This window comes from Manacus vitellinus, unplaced genomic scaffold, assembly GCF_001715985.3.
Source record: "Manacus vitellinus isolate BGI_N305 unplaced genomic scaffold, ASM171598v3 scaffold_4_pilon, whole genome shotgun sequence".
NCBI lineage: Eukaryota > Metazoa > Chordata > Aves > Passeriformes > Pipridae > Manacus > Manacus vitellinus.
In genome coordinates this window covers 556,991-577,062 of record NW_021940604.1, presented here as the reverse complement: position 1 = coordinate 577,062, position 20,072 = coordinate 556,991, and the positions used below count along the sequence as shown (strand labels likewise).

The 20,072-nt window shown below is 42.2% G+C and overlaps 1 protein-coding gene across 2 annotated transcripts in view; it reads right to left on the bottom strand.

Moving 5' to 3' along the window:
* The window catches only part of UTRN (utrophin), a 366,848-nt gene extending 351,451 nt beyond the window's left edge, over window positions 1-15,397 (bottom strand). For both annotated transcript variants that reach the window (XM_029962891.1, XM_029962892.1), the window contains exon 1: window positions 15,283-15,397. In XM_029962891.1, the coding sequence (XP_029818751.1) occupies window positions 15,283-15,361 (79 nt within the window). In that variant the 5' untranslated portion in view covers window positions 15,362-15,397. The remainder of the gene's footprint in view (window positions 1-15,282) is intronic.
* Between the last annotated feature and the right edge of the window lie 4,675 nt (window positions 15,398-20,072).

The following is a 20,072-nucleotide window of genomic DNA, read 5'->3' as shown; positions in this document are numbered from 1 at the left end:
GGGGGGGAATGTCTGAAGACTATTAAGAAAGGAATTCCAGATATATAATAAAAACTGTATCTTGTCCCCCTTGATTAAGATAGTTGAGGGATATATTAGCTAAAAAATAGTAATTTAACCAGGAATTCACTTTTGTTTCTATTTTTTTGCAATAATTCAATACTTAGGTCCCAAAATAACTGTCTGCAAATTAGGTTTTATAAGACTTTTAACTATACCCACCTTACACAAAAGGGGAAATTCATACACCAACTCTCACAGATATTAGATTTTACAATTTGTCAGACTTTCCAAAAAGGCTTTTATGATATCTTGCAGATTCCAGATGGTAAGAGTTCAATTTACTCATCCAAAAAGGAGAGGAATAAAAAGAAAGGAAAAAACATAGCCTCTTTTAAGTATGACACAATACAGACACAAAGCAGTTAAAAAGGCGAATCTCACACAATTGACACACATTACTTTCCCCACCACTTACACCCCACTGCTTCCCAGATAAGAGATCCAGATCAAAATCTGACCCACAGCCACAGATTCTCACCAAGATCAAACATAATTAATTCAATTGCTTTTTAAAGACTTCCAGTAACATTAGTTATCATAATTACAATTCAACTACTCTGTCAGCTGATAACCTTTTGGCTCTGCTGAATTTGGGAGTGCCAAGAATGTATCATTTCCTTTTTTTCACTGTATTGTAGATGAGAGTTGAGTTTCAGATGTCTAGAATCTCTTTACATTTTTCTGGCAGCACAAGGTTTTTAATAGGATAGCAGGTTAAGGTTCTTTTTGAGTGCTGGAACAGTATGAAAGGAACATTATTATAAATGAGAATACCAGGCAGACATAACATCTTATGCCTTCTTCCCTCCATCACTAGAAGAAAAACAATTATGTGCATTGTGGTATGAAGGGAAAAAATTGTCAGATTAGTGAGCATAAGGACCCAAATCCATAAGAAAACAGACTTCTCCAACTGGAAGAAACAAGTCTAAAGTTCCAATTCATTTCACAATTTCTCTCCTTCTTCCCATACCCACACAAATTATCCAGAATACTTTCATAATCACGTTGCACTTTTCTAGGCCACAAATCTTTGTTTCATATGATCACTATGGTGCGTTACCATCTTTCAACAGTGCAGTGTATCAGGAGAACTCATGTTCTTTAACCCCTTCTTTCTTTCCCCAGGCAGCAAAATGGAGTTCAACTGAACATTACATTTTCATTAATTTTATTATATGGGGACAAATATAAGTTAAAGCCAGAGAGTCAGGGTCAAAATAAGAAGCTGTAACAAAAAGCTGGTGAGAACTATAATTGAAAATAAATAAGTCAGTAAAATATTTTTAAGCAGTCTTCATTTTTCAGTCAATTTATCTGAACATTATATAGAACTAGTCCATTTTCACCACCTGATTAATGGTTTCTGCTTGATCCCAGCTCCTCCTGACCAACAGCAGCAGGGAAGCACTGTGGAGGAAAGGATGCATCAGGACTTCAAAGGCAACAATCAGCAGCCAATTTAGAGATTTCTTTTTTTTTTTCCTGGTCAAATCACATTAGAACCTCCATGCAAGTACATTAGACAACATTAACTAATTTTTCCTAAACAGCTGCAGTGGCAAGTTTTGCAGTGTATCACATCTCCTCCAAAGACCATTCAACAGTTCTGGTCTAGTTCAGAGAGAACTTCACTGTCAACCACAGACTTAATCCTGGAACTAAATTTAATCAACTACACTAAGGTCACTGAATCTTTTAAGGATGAATATAGCAGCCCAAACCTCTTCAACATTGTATTGCAAAGAGACAAAGTAAAAATCAAATTTGACACACTTAAAACAGGTCAGGGCTTCTGGGGTCCTTCACTGATTTCACACCAGTTCTCAGTATAAAAGGCACCCTTGCACAGTTCACAGGCAAAGAGACCTCTACATCACAAGTGATATTTTGCCCAGAACACAACAAATACGTTCTCTAAATATAAAGCCACAAACTATGGGATCCACCAAGTATTATGTGTTCCTCTTCCTCTTCTACCCCAACTACTACTGAAGAAAATTTATCTGCCTCAGAAGTGGGCACTGCATGCTAGAGTGATCCATGACCCAACCCAGTAACCTCTAATTTAGGTGTAGCATCAAGTGAACCAGTGATTGACAAGTAAGAGAAACATTAAAGTAGCTGCAGGATGCAAGAGTTCCTGCAATGTGAAAGTGCCCTGGAGCAGAAGTATCATACTCACATACCTCTACAGGGCAGAGCTGCACTTACTGACACATTGTACATAACATACGATTCCTGTGGGAATTCAGGAGCCCCAAGGACAGCAACCTCACCCAGGAAGTAATCTAGAAAAAGACCTCAACTATGCCAACCACAACATGCCACATCATTCACTTCAGGATGGAGCTACAGCATATGAATGAATCCAATGCATCAATCATAAAGGTAGGAGACATTTGACCAGGATAACCTGCACAATGACCCTGTGAGCACACTTGCCACCTCAATGCCAGATGCCAGAGCACCATCAAGCCTTAGCTACCACACTCTGTACTGCACACATCCTGCATCACAGCTCAGCATCCACTTTTACACCAGGTAAACCAAGGAAACAGCTCTCCAAACATATTCCTCATATTTCCTCCAGACTATCATAGTTTTAATCTCTTGTCAAAAGGGTCCATCATTACCTATGTGGTGACTTCTTTCCTCTCTATATATAGACCTAAGCTCTCCTCCTTTCTAAGCATTTCAATTATTTGGACTTGGACACTGACATAACTATCATGACCATTATCTCCTCTCAGTTAAACAACCACAGCAATGAAATCACTCTTTTTCCTGAGATGGGTTTTTGTTAAGAAAAACTCGATCAGAACTGTCCCTGTACAGGCCAGCACCCCTTGCAACACAATGGCTGTTTATCATAACACTACATCCTTGCAACCATTGCTAGGGGTGGTGGCCAGATGGTTGCCAATACCAGCAGAGGGTCTTGTTGTGGTTGTTTTATTTTTGAGAAGGGAAAGTAATGCTCCTTTTCTCTAGTTCTTGATTAATGATTTTTCAATGTCTTTCTCCTAGGGAAATCAAGGTTCACTGTAAGCCAGTTCTATCCTCTTCTGCTTAGACCAGCATCTTTCAGCATCATTTTGGTACTGACAACTCACTGTCAGCTTCACAGAAGCATAGAATAATTTATGTTGGAGAAGACCTCTAAGATCATAGAGTGCAACCACTAAATCCAATCTACCATTAAATCCTTTTTTGGGCCTTCAGCCTCAGATGTGATCTTTGAGCAATATCTCTCTCATGCAGAAACACATACAAACACCCACTCTCTTCCCCAGAAGGTGCTGGGGCTTGCCTGGCTTATTACAAAATACCCTCAATGCTCTCTGTCCCCTTGCTCTCTTCCCAGTGCACATTCTCTCCGTGTAATACACCAGGAACAGGTCCCAGCATGTCCTACACTGCAGTAAGGTGCTCAGGAAATGGTCAGTGGTTTGAACCCTTTGAAAATTTGAACTGGCATATCAACAGTGAAAAGCTGGCATGAGAGCTCTAATGAAGAGGAAGTTGCAGGAAAGATGAGTACTACCACAAGTCCCCAGTCCCCAATCCGTGTTTTGGAAAGAGTAACCGCTTTTGATGTGCATTTTTCACTGTGCTCAATGACTGAGGTCCAGAGCCTGGCACAGGAACCAGGTCCTGCACAACAGACAGATGCCAGCTGGCTGCCCCAGCCCCACAGCCCGTCTGCACCAGCACCGCAGCACACACTCCAGCAGTGCGGCCACAAACCAGCCATTCTGATAACTTAAGAGGAAGATGCCTTAGAACACCTAGACCCTTTTTGGATAGCTAAGGGCTCTTCCCCCACCCAGCTGCTCTGGGAGCATCAGGCCCTTGAGTCTCTCCTCAGTAATTTTTGCTCTCAGCTCATTTTCCAACAAGTCTTTTCTGTACAAATATTCACAGACGTATCTCTGTAAACAATCCTGACTTCACTGGAATTATCTTCTGTGAAGATGATCTAAAGCAGCAGCTAAATCCTTGAGGATTCCTTTTCTCCTTCCCTGCAAATGCCTGCCAGGCCAGGAATATGAAGCCAATGAGGCAACAGCACTCAACAGCAAAAAAAAAAAAAGTATAACAACATTTTCCACCTGTTTCACTGAAGTTTTAGACTGTCTCAGACTATCTTCTGATTACAGCATAGAGATGCTGCCTGAAAAACAAAAGCACAGGGGGCCTCAGGTGTCAATACACAGCCCTGCCACACACCAGGACATATCCCATGGCAGCAGGAGCCAGTACTAACACATTTATCCCTCCACCCTTCCTCATACCATACCGTCCTCATACCAGGAGTATGGCAGGAAGGACGAAAAAACAAACAAAAAAAAAGTCTCCATCTCTTTTGCTCTTCTTCCATACACTTTGCAGCACACGCTGAGTCAATCACTGCAGTCTTCCTTCAGCTGGAAGAAAAACCATGAAGCTGAACAAGGTAGAGGAAGCACAGAACACATACATGCATATAAAAAAAGAGCAACTTCCGGGAAGAATAGAAGTATGTTTTTCAAAAGGCAATGTTTAGGGCTTTCTAGTTTATTTTGGGTAATTATTTTTAATTGCATATCACGTTCAAAAATTATTATCCTCATACTTGGAATGGAACCAGACATCTATTTTTAAATTTTATTAATCCAGTCACAAGTCATCCCCAGAGACAAGAAAAATAATAATAAAATCAATGCCACAAACAAGTACAAAGTCACCCTGGCTTTAAATTAGCCTGGTTGGCTATTCTATGTTGCCATTATGTTTTACACACATCTCTGGATTGCACATGCCACAAAACCTCTTCTTTCCTTTCTACTACAGATATCTCTGACTCAAGATCCCACATCGATACAGCACTCATTCCATCCTTGCATCTCAGCAGCTCTGTAAGTCGACTGATCTAGTTTTCTTTGGATAAGAAAGAACAACAAGAGCATCTGCATGGAAAAAACTGATGCCACCATTTTCCAGTTAAATGCTCCAAAGGATCTTCTTTCAAGCACAAATTCTGCCATTACAACCAGTTATATCTACACATCAAGGCAAGCACATATAGTCAGGCAGAGAGTAGGCTAACATATTTTATGTCTGCAACATGGAGGTTTAAAGTGAGATTTATAAATATCCCAGTCTCACAACTGACAGTAGACCACCACTAGTGCTAACAGGAGATGGGTGAGCAGGGATTTTGCTTCAGTACACTTCGCTTTAGTCAGTACACACTCTTCCAGTTCGTATAATGTATTCTGCTTGATTTATACTGTGTGACACATGAAAACGGTATGTTACCACCCAGACTCTGCCCCAATTGATGCCTCAAGGCATCCATCCATAGGTCCTCACCTTCCCCACTGCACTCCTGGCATTAAATTCCACTGTTTCTCTATGTGACCCAAACTAGCAATCAAAGGGTGATCACCCCTCAAAAGCAACCCATTTCACAAAACCAGCTACCATTCTTTCATCCTATTGCCCACACCCTTACTTAAGGGTTTCAGTGAACACAACTTCCCTTCTTTAGATATGGTATCCTACAACACACAAAGAGATCTGTTACACCACAACTCTGCTGTGTGCCTTGCTCAAAATTAACTGATCTTTTAAACCAAAGAGTTGAGGGTTTTCAATTAGAAAGATCAGAAAAGGTACATTCCATCTCTTCGTTTTTTTCATGGAGATGAACACACCCAATACTGTTAGTCACTGTGTAAGCAAAGTAACTATTATCCCTTACCAATGATGAAATATTTAACACTGCCTGCTGAGAAGGGGAAGTTATTTACCATGTAGTGACAGAAAACCCACTTCAGCAGATCAGGGGTAGAGAAGAAGGTTTCAACGTCAGGAAATTCTTAGCTCAAAAGGTCTGGAAAGACAAATAGCACTGATGATCTAGTACAAAAATTATCTCCCCCTCTTAAAATAAACATGAACAACAAAATACAGTATACATGGAATTCATTAACTTCAAGCTTCCCAAGTTTTAGGAACCACTTTACTACAGCCTAAATGAAAAGCCTTCTAAACAGTTGCTTTAGATCTAACAAAAATTAAAATTTGGGTTCTCCTGACCAGAGGAGGGTCTACCTAAAGACTTGAAGTCAGTCCTGAGACTTCATAGCAGGTCCTCATGCTCCCTCCTGCCATGCAGCAGGGATGCAGACAGCGCATTAACCTTTTTGGCATAAAAAATCATTTGTCCAAACTCTGAAGGGATGTCATTCAAAAAGAGGCTCTGCTGGGGGACTGAGAAGTAACAGACACCACTGTGGCTGATGCAGCAGTCATTCCATCCTTGCATCTCTAAGTCTTGACTGATCTAGTTTTCTTTGGATAAGAAAGGACAAGAAAAGCATCTGCATGGAAAAAAGTCACAAACTGATGCCATCGTTCTCCCAGTGCCCAAAAACAGAAGAAAAAGCTTCTCTTGGTAGTGGTGTGATATACCTGAACCTTCTTACTAGCACTGGAGTATTCTTGCAAAAACTTCACCTCTTCACCTCTATGTTTTATGCATTGCTTTTTACCAGGAGGGGGAAATAAGAGGGAAACAGGTCTGGAGAGGCAGCAGTGCAGAACCTGTTAGGAACCTGACATCTACATAGACTCTGTAAAGCACTGCACTAAAATTATTAATAGCAGAGTGCTTTCAATCTCTTTTCTTTCAATAATGATTCTCCTGTAATCAAGGAGCTTTCTGTTAACATTCAGAGGGCAAATAATGAACTTTAATTGGGTTTCAATAGCCTTCAAAATAGAAATAAACCAATACAGAGTGGTATGGCATTTGTGACAATGGATACAACCTCATTTGAACTCTTCCCTCCTCTTTCTCCAGTTCAATTTTGGACATGCTGATTGTGCACTTAAATATAAAACTACTTCCACATTAATACAATGGTCAACATTTGACTTGTCCTATCAAAATAGCAATGTAATCTTCCAAAAGTATGCTTCATTGCTTTAATAAATCCTCAAATGCCTGGTGAAACCAGAACAGTGGTTGGGGGGGGTGGTTTAAAAGTGTCCTTTTGTCCTGAATTAGCTCAATGCTCCCAATCTCAACTTGTCAGCGAAATACAGCACCCTCACTGGCAAGTACATGGGCACTGTATGAGTGACACTGCCACACAGACTACTCCTCTGCACAGATTATAAAGCTTGTAAATGTATTTTTTGAGTAAAAAGACCAGAGCAAATACTTCACAGCGGATTGTAACCATTAAGAACTCTAATATTAAACTTAATAAACTCTATTCTAAATGAACAGTGTGTTAAATAAGCTAATTTTTTTTTTTTTAAAGCTCACTAAGTCAAACCAACAAGCTCTAAACTGGGCACAACAGACAGGTTGAAGAGAAAAATTCCTGAGCACAGAGGAAACAACTACACATCACTATCCCAGAGAGAGCAAAATTAATTCAGAAGGACACTAACAGACTTTCTTGAGAAAAGGTTCCATGGAAGTTAAAAGAGGCATGGTATTAACACAGTATGTTCCTGTGAATTTCCACAAGAAGTCTCATCCAAGAACAAGATGTACATGTAGAAACCAGGAAAAAGAAATGAACTCTCTCTGGAAATGATTTATGCTGACCATAGCTGTTGTTCATTATAAAGTTATAACAGAAGTTAAAGCCTGGAAAGAGGCAATAGAAAGATCTTGGTCTGTTGGCATTTAAATACTACTTTATTTATTCTCTTCTGTTAATACAATCATATTTTATAATATAACTATTAAAATAACAGAAACCAAAAGGCTTCACTCTATTTCAAACATGCTCCCATAAAATGTTCAAATAAATCTCCTCCATTTGTTATTCAAGCACAGACTGCTGCTCTTTGCTCATCCAGGATAGCATGGGTAAATTAAGAATGAAAAAAGATAGCAAAAAACCATTTCAGAACTTACACATCACACAATAATAATTTCTAACATCACATTTTAGGAGCATATTTCACCTTTGGTTCTCTGCCATGATCTAGGTTAGGAGGGGGAAAAACCCACATTTGATGCTAGGAGATAAAAACAGAGTATATGGGAACAAATTAAAAGCTATTTATGGAATGAATTACATAGACCCATCAAAGCATGTTCTTTCATGGTTTAAGTGCATGTTTCTCCACAGCTAAATGCATAAGCCAGTGACCAGCCAGTCCTTATGTGTTTGTCTTATTCCTCTATAAAATCTCTCAGTTTCTGGATGTTGGGTCCTCCTGGTTTATAACCAAGTGAGGGGAAAAAACATTGAAGCCCAGAAAGGAACTTCATTATCAATTCATGACTGGAAAGTACTGCTGTATATTCCCTACACTGATCAGCAAAATAACCTTAAGAGTACATATCTAATCTCCGTCATGTAGCCAAATCCTTTCCTACCATCAGGCATCCAGTGTTTTTGAGAGAGAAGTTAGTCTTTTACTGAAACATAGTCAGCCTGTCTCCCACCAGCTACAGGTTCAGCAGCTCTTCATCACTTCTTCCACACCCAGCAGGAGATCCACTCACCTGAACATGTGCTAGGCTGCTAGAGAATGTCTCCCTGGGATAGGAGGTGCCTCCTTACAAGAGAAACTACAATTAAGCTGTATAATGCTCAATTTATTCCGCTCTAGCATCTCAACATGTTTCATGCATCTGTCCCATGCACTCAACAGATTAATGAATACCTAAAAATGCAAGTTATCAAAGAGTGAACATAGTTCTGAGCATAAGAAACCTTCACAAGGTCACTGCCAGTTGCAGATGTGTAGATGTCCCCACTCGTAACCAGTCTGCCCTGCATTGCTGCAGCCCAGATCCAGAGCTGGTTCAGACAGTCAGAGACAAGATGCAGCCCAAAACACACCCAAATTCAACCCCTGCCCTTGGCTGAAAGAATTACAACTGCCCACACCCTCCCTGTTACAGCTGGCTGCCTTCCAGCAGCCTCCCCACTGACAACCAGCTCCCAACCCATGGCCAGCCTCCTTAGGCACAATCCACAGGCATGTCAGAGTCTCCCAACCACTTAGATATGCACTTCGAGTCAGGGAGAGTGACTGTATCAGCCCGAATCTGCTGGTCCCACAGATAAGTGACAACAAAATATAAATAGAAGTGTTTGTATTTCAGGTGGGGGGGGGGTTTTTTGGGTTCCAGTCAGGGCTGAGCCCAACTGTGGTCCAATAATTCAAGTTTCTCTTTTTACTCTCTCCAAGGCAGTATCAGGCAGCATGGATGTCCTTTCAGAGACATCATAATAATAAATAAATACATGGCAGTTTGACTCTTTCTTGATAGCAGATGTTTCACTGACTTTGCAGCTGGCTATATTTACAAATCAGTAGTTTCTTGCCTCATTCCCAAAATTACAGCTTGTAACAGAGCTGTACTATTGCTTCTATCAAATCCACAGATTCCAGAGGTCTATTCTATTTCCTTAGCCTGTCATTTTTGTTGCTACCTTTAAAACTCCCAGCTTTCCTTTGAGAACATACTGACACTTTCTGAAATTACAACTCAGCTGCATCCCCAAAACACAGGGAGGGGAGAAAGACATAAAACAGACTTCTGACAAAGTACAGAGCACTATAAGTTATTCTTTCATCAACACAATAAGGAGTCAGACAATGCAACTCCTGCCTCCCACCTCATGATGTTTAAACCCTGTTTTTCATTCTGCAGACTGTTATTAAGGCATCCAAATAAATGCAGTTCTCCCCAACTTCATGCTGCGAGCACCTCAGTTCACAGGATGAGTGAAAACATCTGTGCTCTTCCCATTGTGCATTTTCCTTTGAAGGAGGGATACTGTGCAACACATTATGCAGGCTCCAAGAACACCAATCCATGCTGCTACCCAGCAGCAGAGCAGCTATACTGTCCTGAAACAACAGTTCAGCTCAAGTCCAAGTGCTCTTCTCCTTATACACCTACAGTGATGTACCTGTTCCTTACTCGCATTCAAAAGATTTTAATAAGAATACTTCCCTACTCTTCCCTGCTCACAAGAATCAATCCTGACACACAGCACAGATAGGTGATTCTTCCAGAAGAAATAGTCAAGGTGATGATCAAAATTAGGAGCAGTTACTGAGAGGTGTTTAGACAGCATAGCTTGTTCTTTTCTAAGCTGTCCAATGCTGTGAGCTTTTACAATTTCTTTGCACATGAAAACATTTTCTTGATACTGTATGACAGTTTTCCTTCTTTCCCCAGACCTGAGGGCTGAGGGGAAATGGAAGGACAGAGCTTCAAAAATGTACTGGGGGAGGTGTAGGCAGGAACTCCACATTGCCCCGGTCTGCTTCTCACCTAGGTGCACCCCTCTTCCACAGGATCCTCATCAGTGGGGGGGTCCCACTTCAGCAGCAGCCTCTCCCCACACCAACTTTCAGACCTCTTTAGATACACTTAACACATTACACATGGTGCCTCACATAGCAGTTCTTGTTCAGGGTTATGTCCTCATTTCCTGGCACAAATCAATGGGCTACTTTTATGGTTTGGGTTTTGGGTTGCTTTTTTCTTTTCCTCCCTGAGAAGCTTCAATTTCTATTCCAAGACAGAGTCGTGCTTCAAACACATGAAGCAGCATATGTTATTTCTTCACCTACCAATCAAGACAGTAGAAGAAACCAGCCTGGTACTTGTATATATGTCATTTCATAAATGCTAGGCAATACCCTAGAACTGTCTTCATTGCAGCACCCAATCTGTCCCCACCAAACAGCCCAAGAAAAGGAAATTATACAAGTGACAGAAAGGAGCCAGGTTACAGCAATGGAACAGTTTAGTCTTTAAAAAAAGTAATTTTAGTGTGCAGAAACAAGGAGCAGCAACTTTCTTGCTCATCTTTAACCCCTTGTCCACACACTCTGCACAAACATCCCTGAGGAGTTCACACAGTGAAAATCTGGCTACACCAACTCCTCACCCACTTGACAGAATCCTAAGGGGCTGCCTACAACTATGACAACTCGTGACAATTTCACACCAATGGAGCCAAAATGGAAAATGAGAAGCAGGACGTTTGGCCTGTAGCTATCTGGCAGTGAGAGGCACAACCAAAGGAACTGGTTCCAAAGGCAACATGTGGCACTGTGGGACAGGGAGATCCCTTAGCAAGGGGGCTGCCAGACAAGTAAGTGTTGCTTCAAGGGGACAGACAGACAACAGCAGCAGCAGTTCTCAGAATAAGCCTTGCCCAAAAACTCCAGAAGTAAGTTACAATTTCTCAAAGCAGTCTTTCAGTCAAATATATTTAATATAATTAAAAATGAAAGGTAGATGAGGAGAATTAAGTTCCCCTCGATTTAGACAGGATTCATATCCAAAAATGTACCAGAGGCATAATCTTCCAGAGATGTTTTTCCTGTCACGTCTTACTGTTTAATTATATATTACCATTCCAAGCTACCATGACGATTTTAAGTTTGTCTTTTTTCCATAATTAATCATAGCAAAGACTCATCTGTTCTTCAAGCACAGTGATGACAGCACTGTTTTTACCACTGTAAGGTAATCATTCCACAGCATTCCTTCCCAAAAGCTATTTCAACGAGAAAACTCACCTATCTTTACAAGATGCTTTCCAAAGATATAAATAAGCTCCATAAACATTACTTCATACTACAGGCAAGTAAAAAAGGGAAACTGCTTTTCCATAGCAAGCAATCATACAGACACACAGGCATAGCACAGCCTAATAACACTAAATAACACTAATTATAAACATATAAACCTAACATAACCATCCAGGAACAAGTATCCTACTCACTAAACATCACGTAACCATCAGCATCCACCACTGGTGCAGGAAGAAGGGAAGCAGATTGTTTGTCCTTCTGCAAACATAAGGCAGTTTCCTCTATAAATACCATAGCCAAAAGTTATTTCACAGGCTTTGGTCACCATCATATTCTACTCTAAGTGCAGAAGATGTATCTTCAAAAATAACTTGTAGCTACATGTAGATCAGTGCTAACAAACTACCTAATCAAACAGGAGCTACATCAAAAGCAGAAAATGATAAATGCTAACTGGACAACAGAAAAATGTCTTAATTTTTTGTATCACAAGTAACAGAAATGATATTACAGGTAGGGAAAATCTCTGCTGTGGAAGATCAAGCATTTATCACTTATAACAGCTACAGACTATAGCACATGTATTTAAAGTTTTCTTTCTGACTACCGGAAGAAAAAGTATTTCCAACATAATCAAAAGCATGCAGCAATGCCCAGCGGATGTGTTTTATCCTTCATCCTCTCAGTCTGAACTCTCCAAAGAATAAATCCAGTGCTTGTAAAATTATTTCTTCCCCATCTGTGAAACCGCGTCAGATGCGCGGGATATTGCCCTTTTGTTTGTATAAGCAAAAAACAGAAATCCTGTTAATTGATTAGAATAGAAACTGTTCATTTATTTTGATTGATCTATAGAAAAATTATGATTTTCTGCAGTTCTCCTACATCCTTCACATGGTATGCTGGTAGCTTCCCAATTACAAGTCAGTAAGAAAAAATTACATAGCTTGTTCTGCTAACAAAAATAAGCTTAGGTGGGCACCGCACAGCCCTGAGCAAATGTAAAACTTCATGTGTCTTAGCAGTCTCATAAGAGTGACTTTAGATCAAGGCTCAGGTTTTCAATAACCAATACAATGCACATATTGACAATGCCACCTTTACGCCTTTATAATTGCTTCACAGTTTTAGAAAGCAAGATAACTAAAGAAGCCGTAACTACAGAAAAGACAATATTTTCAGTTGACAGGCTGCTAAAGACTGAAGTTTACACCTGTATCCAAATATTTAGAAGCATTTTCACTAGTACCACTCTTTGTTAAGGCATGACCTCAAAAGATTCTGGCATTTCAAATTATAATTTTCTTCCAAGTTATAACAACAAAAAATATTTAGCCATGAATCTTAAATATCACTTATAGAATATTAGTATTTTTAAATAACCATGATATCCTGACAGCTTGGTGATCTGTTCAAAAGAAATGATGAAAAACATGTTGAAAAAGACAGACAATTGCTCAGGAGAACACAGAGAAAGTGATCTTTACACAGGACATTATACAACTACATCCTTTTATTTACAAGAATAGAGTCAACTATTTTCAGTGCTCTTATTTAAAAATGCATAGGAATAGTAAGCACTAAAAAAGTATTATGACACTAAATCACTAGATCACATATTAAATCACTTAAGAGATTTTTCACCCACTGTAAGTGGATTTCGTATTTTATGTATTGAGAGAAAATATTAAATGTGTATTTGCATGCTCTCTCTAATCAAAGTGTTAGAGAATTTTCCTGTATCACAGATGAAGAACTTACAGAGTAGCAACAAACACAACAACAGTCTACTTGCCATGACAGAAGAAAGTGGAGATCCTAAAACTTGTTTGTTTCTGATCTCTTGAGCCGCAAAAGCCAGACTCCTTAGCTACCCCAAATATTAGTAAGGTAGAAGACAATACTTGTACTGTATTTCAAATCATTTAGACTGAAGAACTTTTCATACCAGATAAATCATCCCAGCAGGAAAACTTAGTTGTTTTTTTTAATAATTATCAAATTTAGCATTCTCTTTCCAAGATACCTAGGAAAAATCAAAGCATAGCTTAAAATATTTTCTCCTCAGTCCTGACAACGAGCCTTTAGTTTGCTGTCATCTGTACTTAAGGAAACTTCAGCCTTTTCATTAAGAAATCCCTCCCACAGGTTTACTTGTAGTGAATGGTTCAGATCTGAACTATGTAGTACAGTATGTTACTCGAAGAAATCACACATCCAGATGTAAAACAGAGTAATATTTAGAAAAGATGAATTACTTAAGATCAATCATCACCATTTTTAATCTAATGCTCAAGTCTTTTAGCTTTGTATTAGAATATAGAGCATTTTCTCAATAACACACAAGAAGAAAGTTGAAGTGGTTTTAACAGATTTACAATCATCTGTTCTAACCAAAACAACAGAACTTACTGTACAATTTGTTCATTCATGAAAAACCTCCGATACAGCCATGTTTCCTCATACATTCTATAAAGCTGTAGTACTTACACACCTAAATGCATAAACTGTCTGCAAGCCATATCCAAACTCAAAGCCCTTAGAGATGCTGACTACACACTTACAGTCAAATTCAGTTATGCCCAGAGGTTCCACAATAAGAGCAGAAAATATAAAACACCACTAGAGAACTCAAGATGAAAAACCACAAGCATCTGTTTCATAAACTGCGCTTTCAGAAGTTAAGAGCAAGACTGCCTCAGAAAGAAGGTCTAAGAAACAAACTACTCCAACAACGATGGGATCCAGATCAAATCTGCATCCCACGTAATCTAACATATCAAATCATGACCAATTGAAGAGCTAGAGTTTTTTATGTATGGAACATTTTAAAAAAAACACACTGCTAGGTTTCAGATATCAGAGGAAAGTCTTTTGGTAACAGGAGCATTTTGCATTTAAGAAACCAAAGGGAACCTGTGAGGCTAAGTAAGCGAGCACCCAGTCTCTGGATGAAGCACAGTTTCCTACCAAGGTTTAAACAACATACAGCTGTCCCTCCAAAACCTCCATTCTCCCATTGCTAAAGTGAGGGTACCTCATTACCCACCCCAGCATCCATCAGAGCCTCAGGGGACTCCAACATACCAAAACCAAAGAAACTCCATGTTTTTCCAATAACCTTCAGATCTGTTACATGAATGTTTTGCTGGAGGAAATGCCTGAGTGAGTAGCCTTAGACAACTGTTTTACATTAAGGAGGAAGCACGTTAATTTACTGCATGAGTACTACTGCAATGCACTTTTAGGAGGTACAGTATTGTGGTCACAGTTGCCATTTTCAGTGTCTGAGAATAAACACAAAAGCTACCAACACTAGGTTGCATAAGAGCATTTTAAGCAAATGGTTATTTACAAAAGTAGAGGTAATTATAATGCAGGAGGTGGATCCCAAACAAATAGACTTGACTAATACTGTCAAAAAAACCCTCACAAACCTAGAGACCTACAATTACTATTACTTTGTAAGTAACAGTAGGAGAGCTGCACAAACAGCTTCAGTCATTCACTGTACTACCAATATATGCCCCAAAAAAACAGCTGGACAAACGTGCTGTTTAAAAATGCAAGCTGATGTCAGAAGCTATGGACAGAGATAAAAACAGGAAAACACCGCTCCTCTCGACAGCTTACCTGATCTCGACTTAATGATATCGCTGAACTCACTGTGTCCCCCGCCAGGTCCTTCCTCCGGGTCGGAGACACGGGCCATGCTCGTGGGCTGGGGTACGCCACGGGCGGAGCCTAAATCCGTCGGGAGAAGGCTCCCATGGAGGGCCCCGGGTCAGCACCTACAGCACAGGACCAGGAGCAGAGAGGCACGGTAACTCCACGGGCTATGCCAGGTGTGACTCCGCGTGCGACGGGAAGGGTAGAGGCTTGCTGGCCATGGCCACGCGTAGCGGGGGCAGCCGATCGGCCACTCGTTGTGTCCCCGCCGTGGGACACCTTATGGTATTAAAAAGCGAGATGGCCAGTTCAGGCGGCCAGTTCAATCCCCAGCCGCGAAAGCCAAGCTTCAGTCACCCTTGGGCGTCAGGGCGCGCCGTGCGCCCCCCGTGACCCTCGGAGGGGCAGGACACGGCCCTTGCCGCGACACCACCGCCACCACCCGTCACCCACCTGGCACCGAACGGGACAGTCCCGCTTCAGAGGGTGGCAAAGCCATGGAGCTCCCGCTCCGCCGGGCCGGGGTGTGCGCAGCAGGGGAAGGGACACAGGCAGCGCGCGCTCCCCCGGCCCGGCCCGGGGCGGCGATCAGCCACGTGTCGCGAAGAAGCGCGCAGCCCGTCACGGTGGGGGAAGCCAAGCCTGCGGGGCAGGCCCACCACGGCCCCAGGCACGCCGCCGCCGACGCCGAAGAGGCCGCTGCCCCCGCCGCGGGGATTTTTGACCCGGCTACGGCGGCGCCGCGTGCCGGCACGGTCCTCCCCGCAGGGTGCGCGCGCCGGGCAGCGCCGCCGCGCCCTCGGACACACTCGCGCGGGGCCGCCCCTCGCCCCGCTCCTCGAGGCGCCGTCACGCGCCTCGCCCGCAGGCTGTGCGCGCGCGGGCACTGCCCCTGTTCCCCCGCGATACGCGGCGAAGCTGGGTGAACCACAACTTTCCCCGCCTGCGCCCCTCCCGGTGCGTCGCCTCCCGCGGGGCTAGCCAGCCGCTCCCGGGCACGCCGAGACAACTCGCCGCCACCATCACCCCTCGGACACGGCGGTGGGAGCGCTTGCGCCTCCCACGGCACACTGCCGGCTTCTCCCGCAGCTCCGGCCTCCGCGGCGCTGCGGCTGGCGGACCCACAATTCTGTGCGAGTCGCTGCGCCTCTCCTTCTCGCCAGCCCCGGCCGCCGCCTCGCGCCGGCCCAGGTGGCGCCTCCGTCGCCCCGCGCCCTTTGGGGGGTTGTGTTTGTTTTTGGGCGCCGGCAGCGCCAGGGTCGCGGGTGAGCCGTCCAGCGCGCGGCCCTTCTCGAGCAAGGGGGGGAGGGGCGGGACGTGCGGGGGCAGAGGGGGGAGGAGGGGGAGGCCGAGGGCGGAGTCGAGTCCCCGGACGGAGTCCCGTGCCTGGCGGCCACCGCGCCCGAGCCCGCGCGGGCGGTGGCGCGCAGCCCCGCTGTTCCTGGGCACCGCCCGAGGATAGCGCCGGGCAGGTGTGGTGCCCTGATCAGTTCCTCCGCTGTGGCCTTCCCGGCCGCACCTGTGCGCTCCTGCCTCTCCTTCTGCTCCTTTTCCTCCACAAATTAGCGCGGTCGCGCAGCACCTCGGAGTTTCGCTGCTCCCCTTGGACACCGAAGTCAGGGAGCGTGATGAAATTTGAGACACACTTGGGCATATACGCACATAACAGCAGGAAACAGCTTTCCCGAAACCGGCCGGGTGCCCATGCCTCAGCTCACGGGGTCGCTTGGCAATGATAAGTCCCAGGTGCTGTTCAGCTGGGCAAGAAAGGGACAGAATGGATGAATAAAAATGAGCTGGATGCTGGGTGTCTGAAGTCACTTTTGATGTATAAACATTAGTAAAATATTTCGCTTGTGGTAATTAATTCATTGCCACAATTTGCCATCTGGGAATGAATTTATTCATGTTTGCTCAGGCCAGTAATCTGCACTCACCTGTGCTGTGAGGCTGCTGAACACGTGGCCCGTTATTTATCTGGGAAAGCATTAGTCTGAAGTCTCAGCAATATCAGAGAGAAACTGTAGCTGAATAATTCCTCAGTGTTACCTGCTAGGCCTCAGCCATCCAGACCAAAATGTTTTCAAGGTTAGATGCATTTCCAGCACTGAGTACCTCATTGCCTTAATAACAAAGGCCAGCAGTCTGCAGAAAAGGAGGTACAGAATTCATTAGTTAGCAGAAAGGAGGAAGCTCAGGCTTGGCAACATTCTTTTTCTGTATCTCCAGGTGAACACAAATCGGTAGGAATGTGAAATGACGAAGATTTGTCTTCAAAAGTCTTTTACTAGTATATAGCTTATGGGTTTACAAGGCACTACAGATAACAAGAGTAAATAATGATTGCATGCATTTTAGCCTAACCTAACTTTGATATTTCCCCCAAGGAAAAAAAGAGATACCTCAAAGAAACAAAACATGCTACCTGTAATTTACTGTTATCATAATTCTAACTGCATTTAACATTTTTTCCTCACCCTTTGATCTGTGCACTACATGTGGAACAGGGACTGGGTCTTTTGTTTCTGTATTGCACAATGGAGGGTCTTGCAGATAGTGTGGTTTTTGGAAGGAAGCCCCAAAAGTGAAGATGACTAGTTTGGATCATTCCCTAGATTTTTCTGGGTGATTCAGTGCAAAAAAAGTTAATTCATACTTGATCTGCGTAATCCAAAGTCATTAATGGTTCTTACTTATAAAAGGATAATAATAGTGTGTCAGAAATGTTGTGGTGACTGAAGTTGTGAATCTATTGAGAATTGCGACTCATGGATGACAAACACTATAAAACCATGGATATCAATACCTATTAGTGTCTAACTGTAAGGCAGCACTGAGCAGTAGGCTGGATTTGTTGGAAAGGTATTGTCTGTGTTTATGCCTATTTATTTACATTACACTGAAAAACCTGTACTGCAAACATAATGCTTGTGGTTAGAGGAGAACCACTTGTTCCCTGCCTGCTGCCTTGATGCTCCTGATTGAACAGATGGCTTCTCTGCCCCATCCCATACGTTCCCTCTGCGTGCTGGATTTTCAATGTCCAATAATGAAAAATACACCCAAATACTGGAAATCCAGAATCCAGATGTAACCCAGCTGCTTTTCATACAGTTCAAGAGACATATAAATCCATGGAACCCAGTGCACACTCAAGAGTCAGCACAGATGGAAATTGTCATTTCACTGCTGGGTATCTAGCAGCAGTGCAGGGGCAGGGATCCCAAAGCACCACATTGCCTTGCCTAATGCAGGGAAATGCTAAGTGGAAAAAAGCCCTTTCTTTTGTAGGCTGCACTGAGGGGATTACTGATTTCACAGAGGTTACCCCAGACCGCTATCAGGTAGCAATAACTTTGATTGCTAAAAGCTGCAGTCAAGCTGATAAGCAGGAGTGGAGAGCTGGTATATCCCATTTCAAATCTCTGTGTGTAAAGTCCAAGGTCCCAATTTTTATAATCTTGCTCTGAAAGCACTTACAAATTATTTCTCAAAAATAGACACATTTCAGTTCAACCTGATAGCATTTTCAATTTTCTCTTTTTTTTTTTCTGTTTTTGACAGAAGTAGCATCATTATCTTCCTTTGAACTGCAACGTGCCAACAGAAGGCTAATAGAATAACGAGACTGCACACTACCTCAGGGAAGCAGGAGTATTTTTTTCCTGGCATGTTTCAAACATGCCTCTCTCCAGAGCCATCCTTACCCTGCTGCTGATCAAAGCCTGAGTTTTCTGAGCTAGTTGTTCAGACTGTTGGCTTCTCAGTGCAAGGGCTATAATTTTTATATCAGGGTCTTTAGGCACAACTCCATCAGGGAAAAAAACCAAAAAACTACTCTAGCCTTTAATATTCTGTACATATGTATGCTTTAGGTCTCTCTAATTTTGTATTCCAGTGATTGGCAGAATTAGAAAACGATGACTAGCATTATTTTAAAGTAAAACAACAAAGTCTCCACCCAGTTGTATTTCTAAAAACTACATTCATCTACAAATATCTTAGGTGCTGCAGACTGCTGATATGTGGATTGTGTGGCACAGCTTACTTTTCTGTATATGCAAAATAAAACAGGAAAATAAAGGAAAAGTCCATTAACCCCTAAATAATATTACAAAAGACAAAGGGAATACAGAAAAAGTGGAGAAAGGGGCTGAGATGATGTGAGGCCTTTGAACTTTAACCAAAGTAAATAAATACTTTATTCCTTGGTGCATGGAAACAATGCTCTTGCGAGGCTCTGAGCTCATCTTACCTTGTCTCTTTCTCTTTTCTTTGTTCTTAGTATTTCTGTTTTTAGAATACACTCATAATTGACAGGATTACAATATAACTAGGAATTTTGTGTATCTCATTACCTTGAGATTGACTGCTATAATAATGCATGCGCCCATTCATCAATGTTTTGTCATGATTTCAGAAAACCATTCCATATTCAGGAAGACATGAGATAACAAATCGATTGCTTTGTAAGTAAAGCATCTTTATTGCCCCTTTCAATATAGCCCATTGTGTTGTCATTCTCAGTTATCAGATCAGGCAGACATTTTTTCCTGCAGAACTTGCATCTGAATTCAAGTAACAGCTCCTCGGTGCTTTGGTGCTGACATACTGTACAAACCAGATACTACAAGTCTCTTACTATTTTCATTATTGTTAATCTGAGGAGAAAAAATACATTAAAAGACATATTAAATAAACGTTCTCTCTATATATGTTCCTTTTGTATGAAAAATGACCATTTTTCAAAGGCA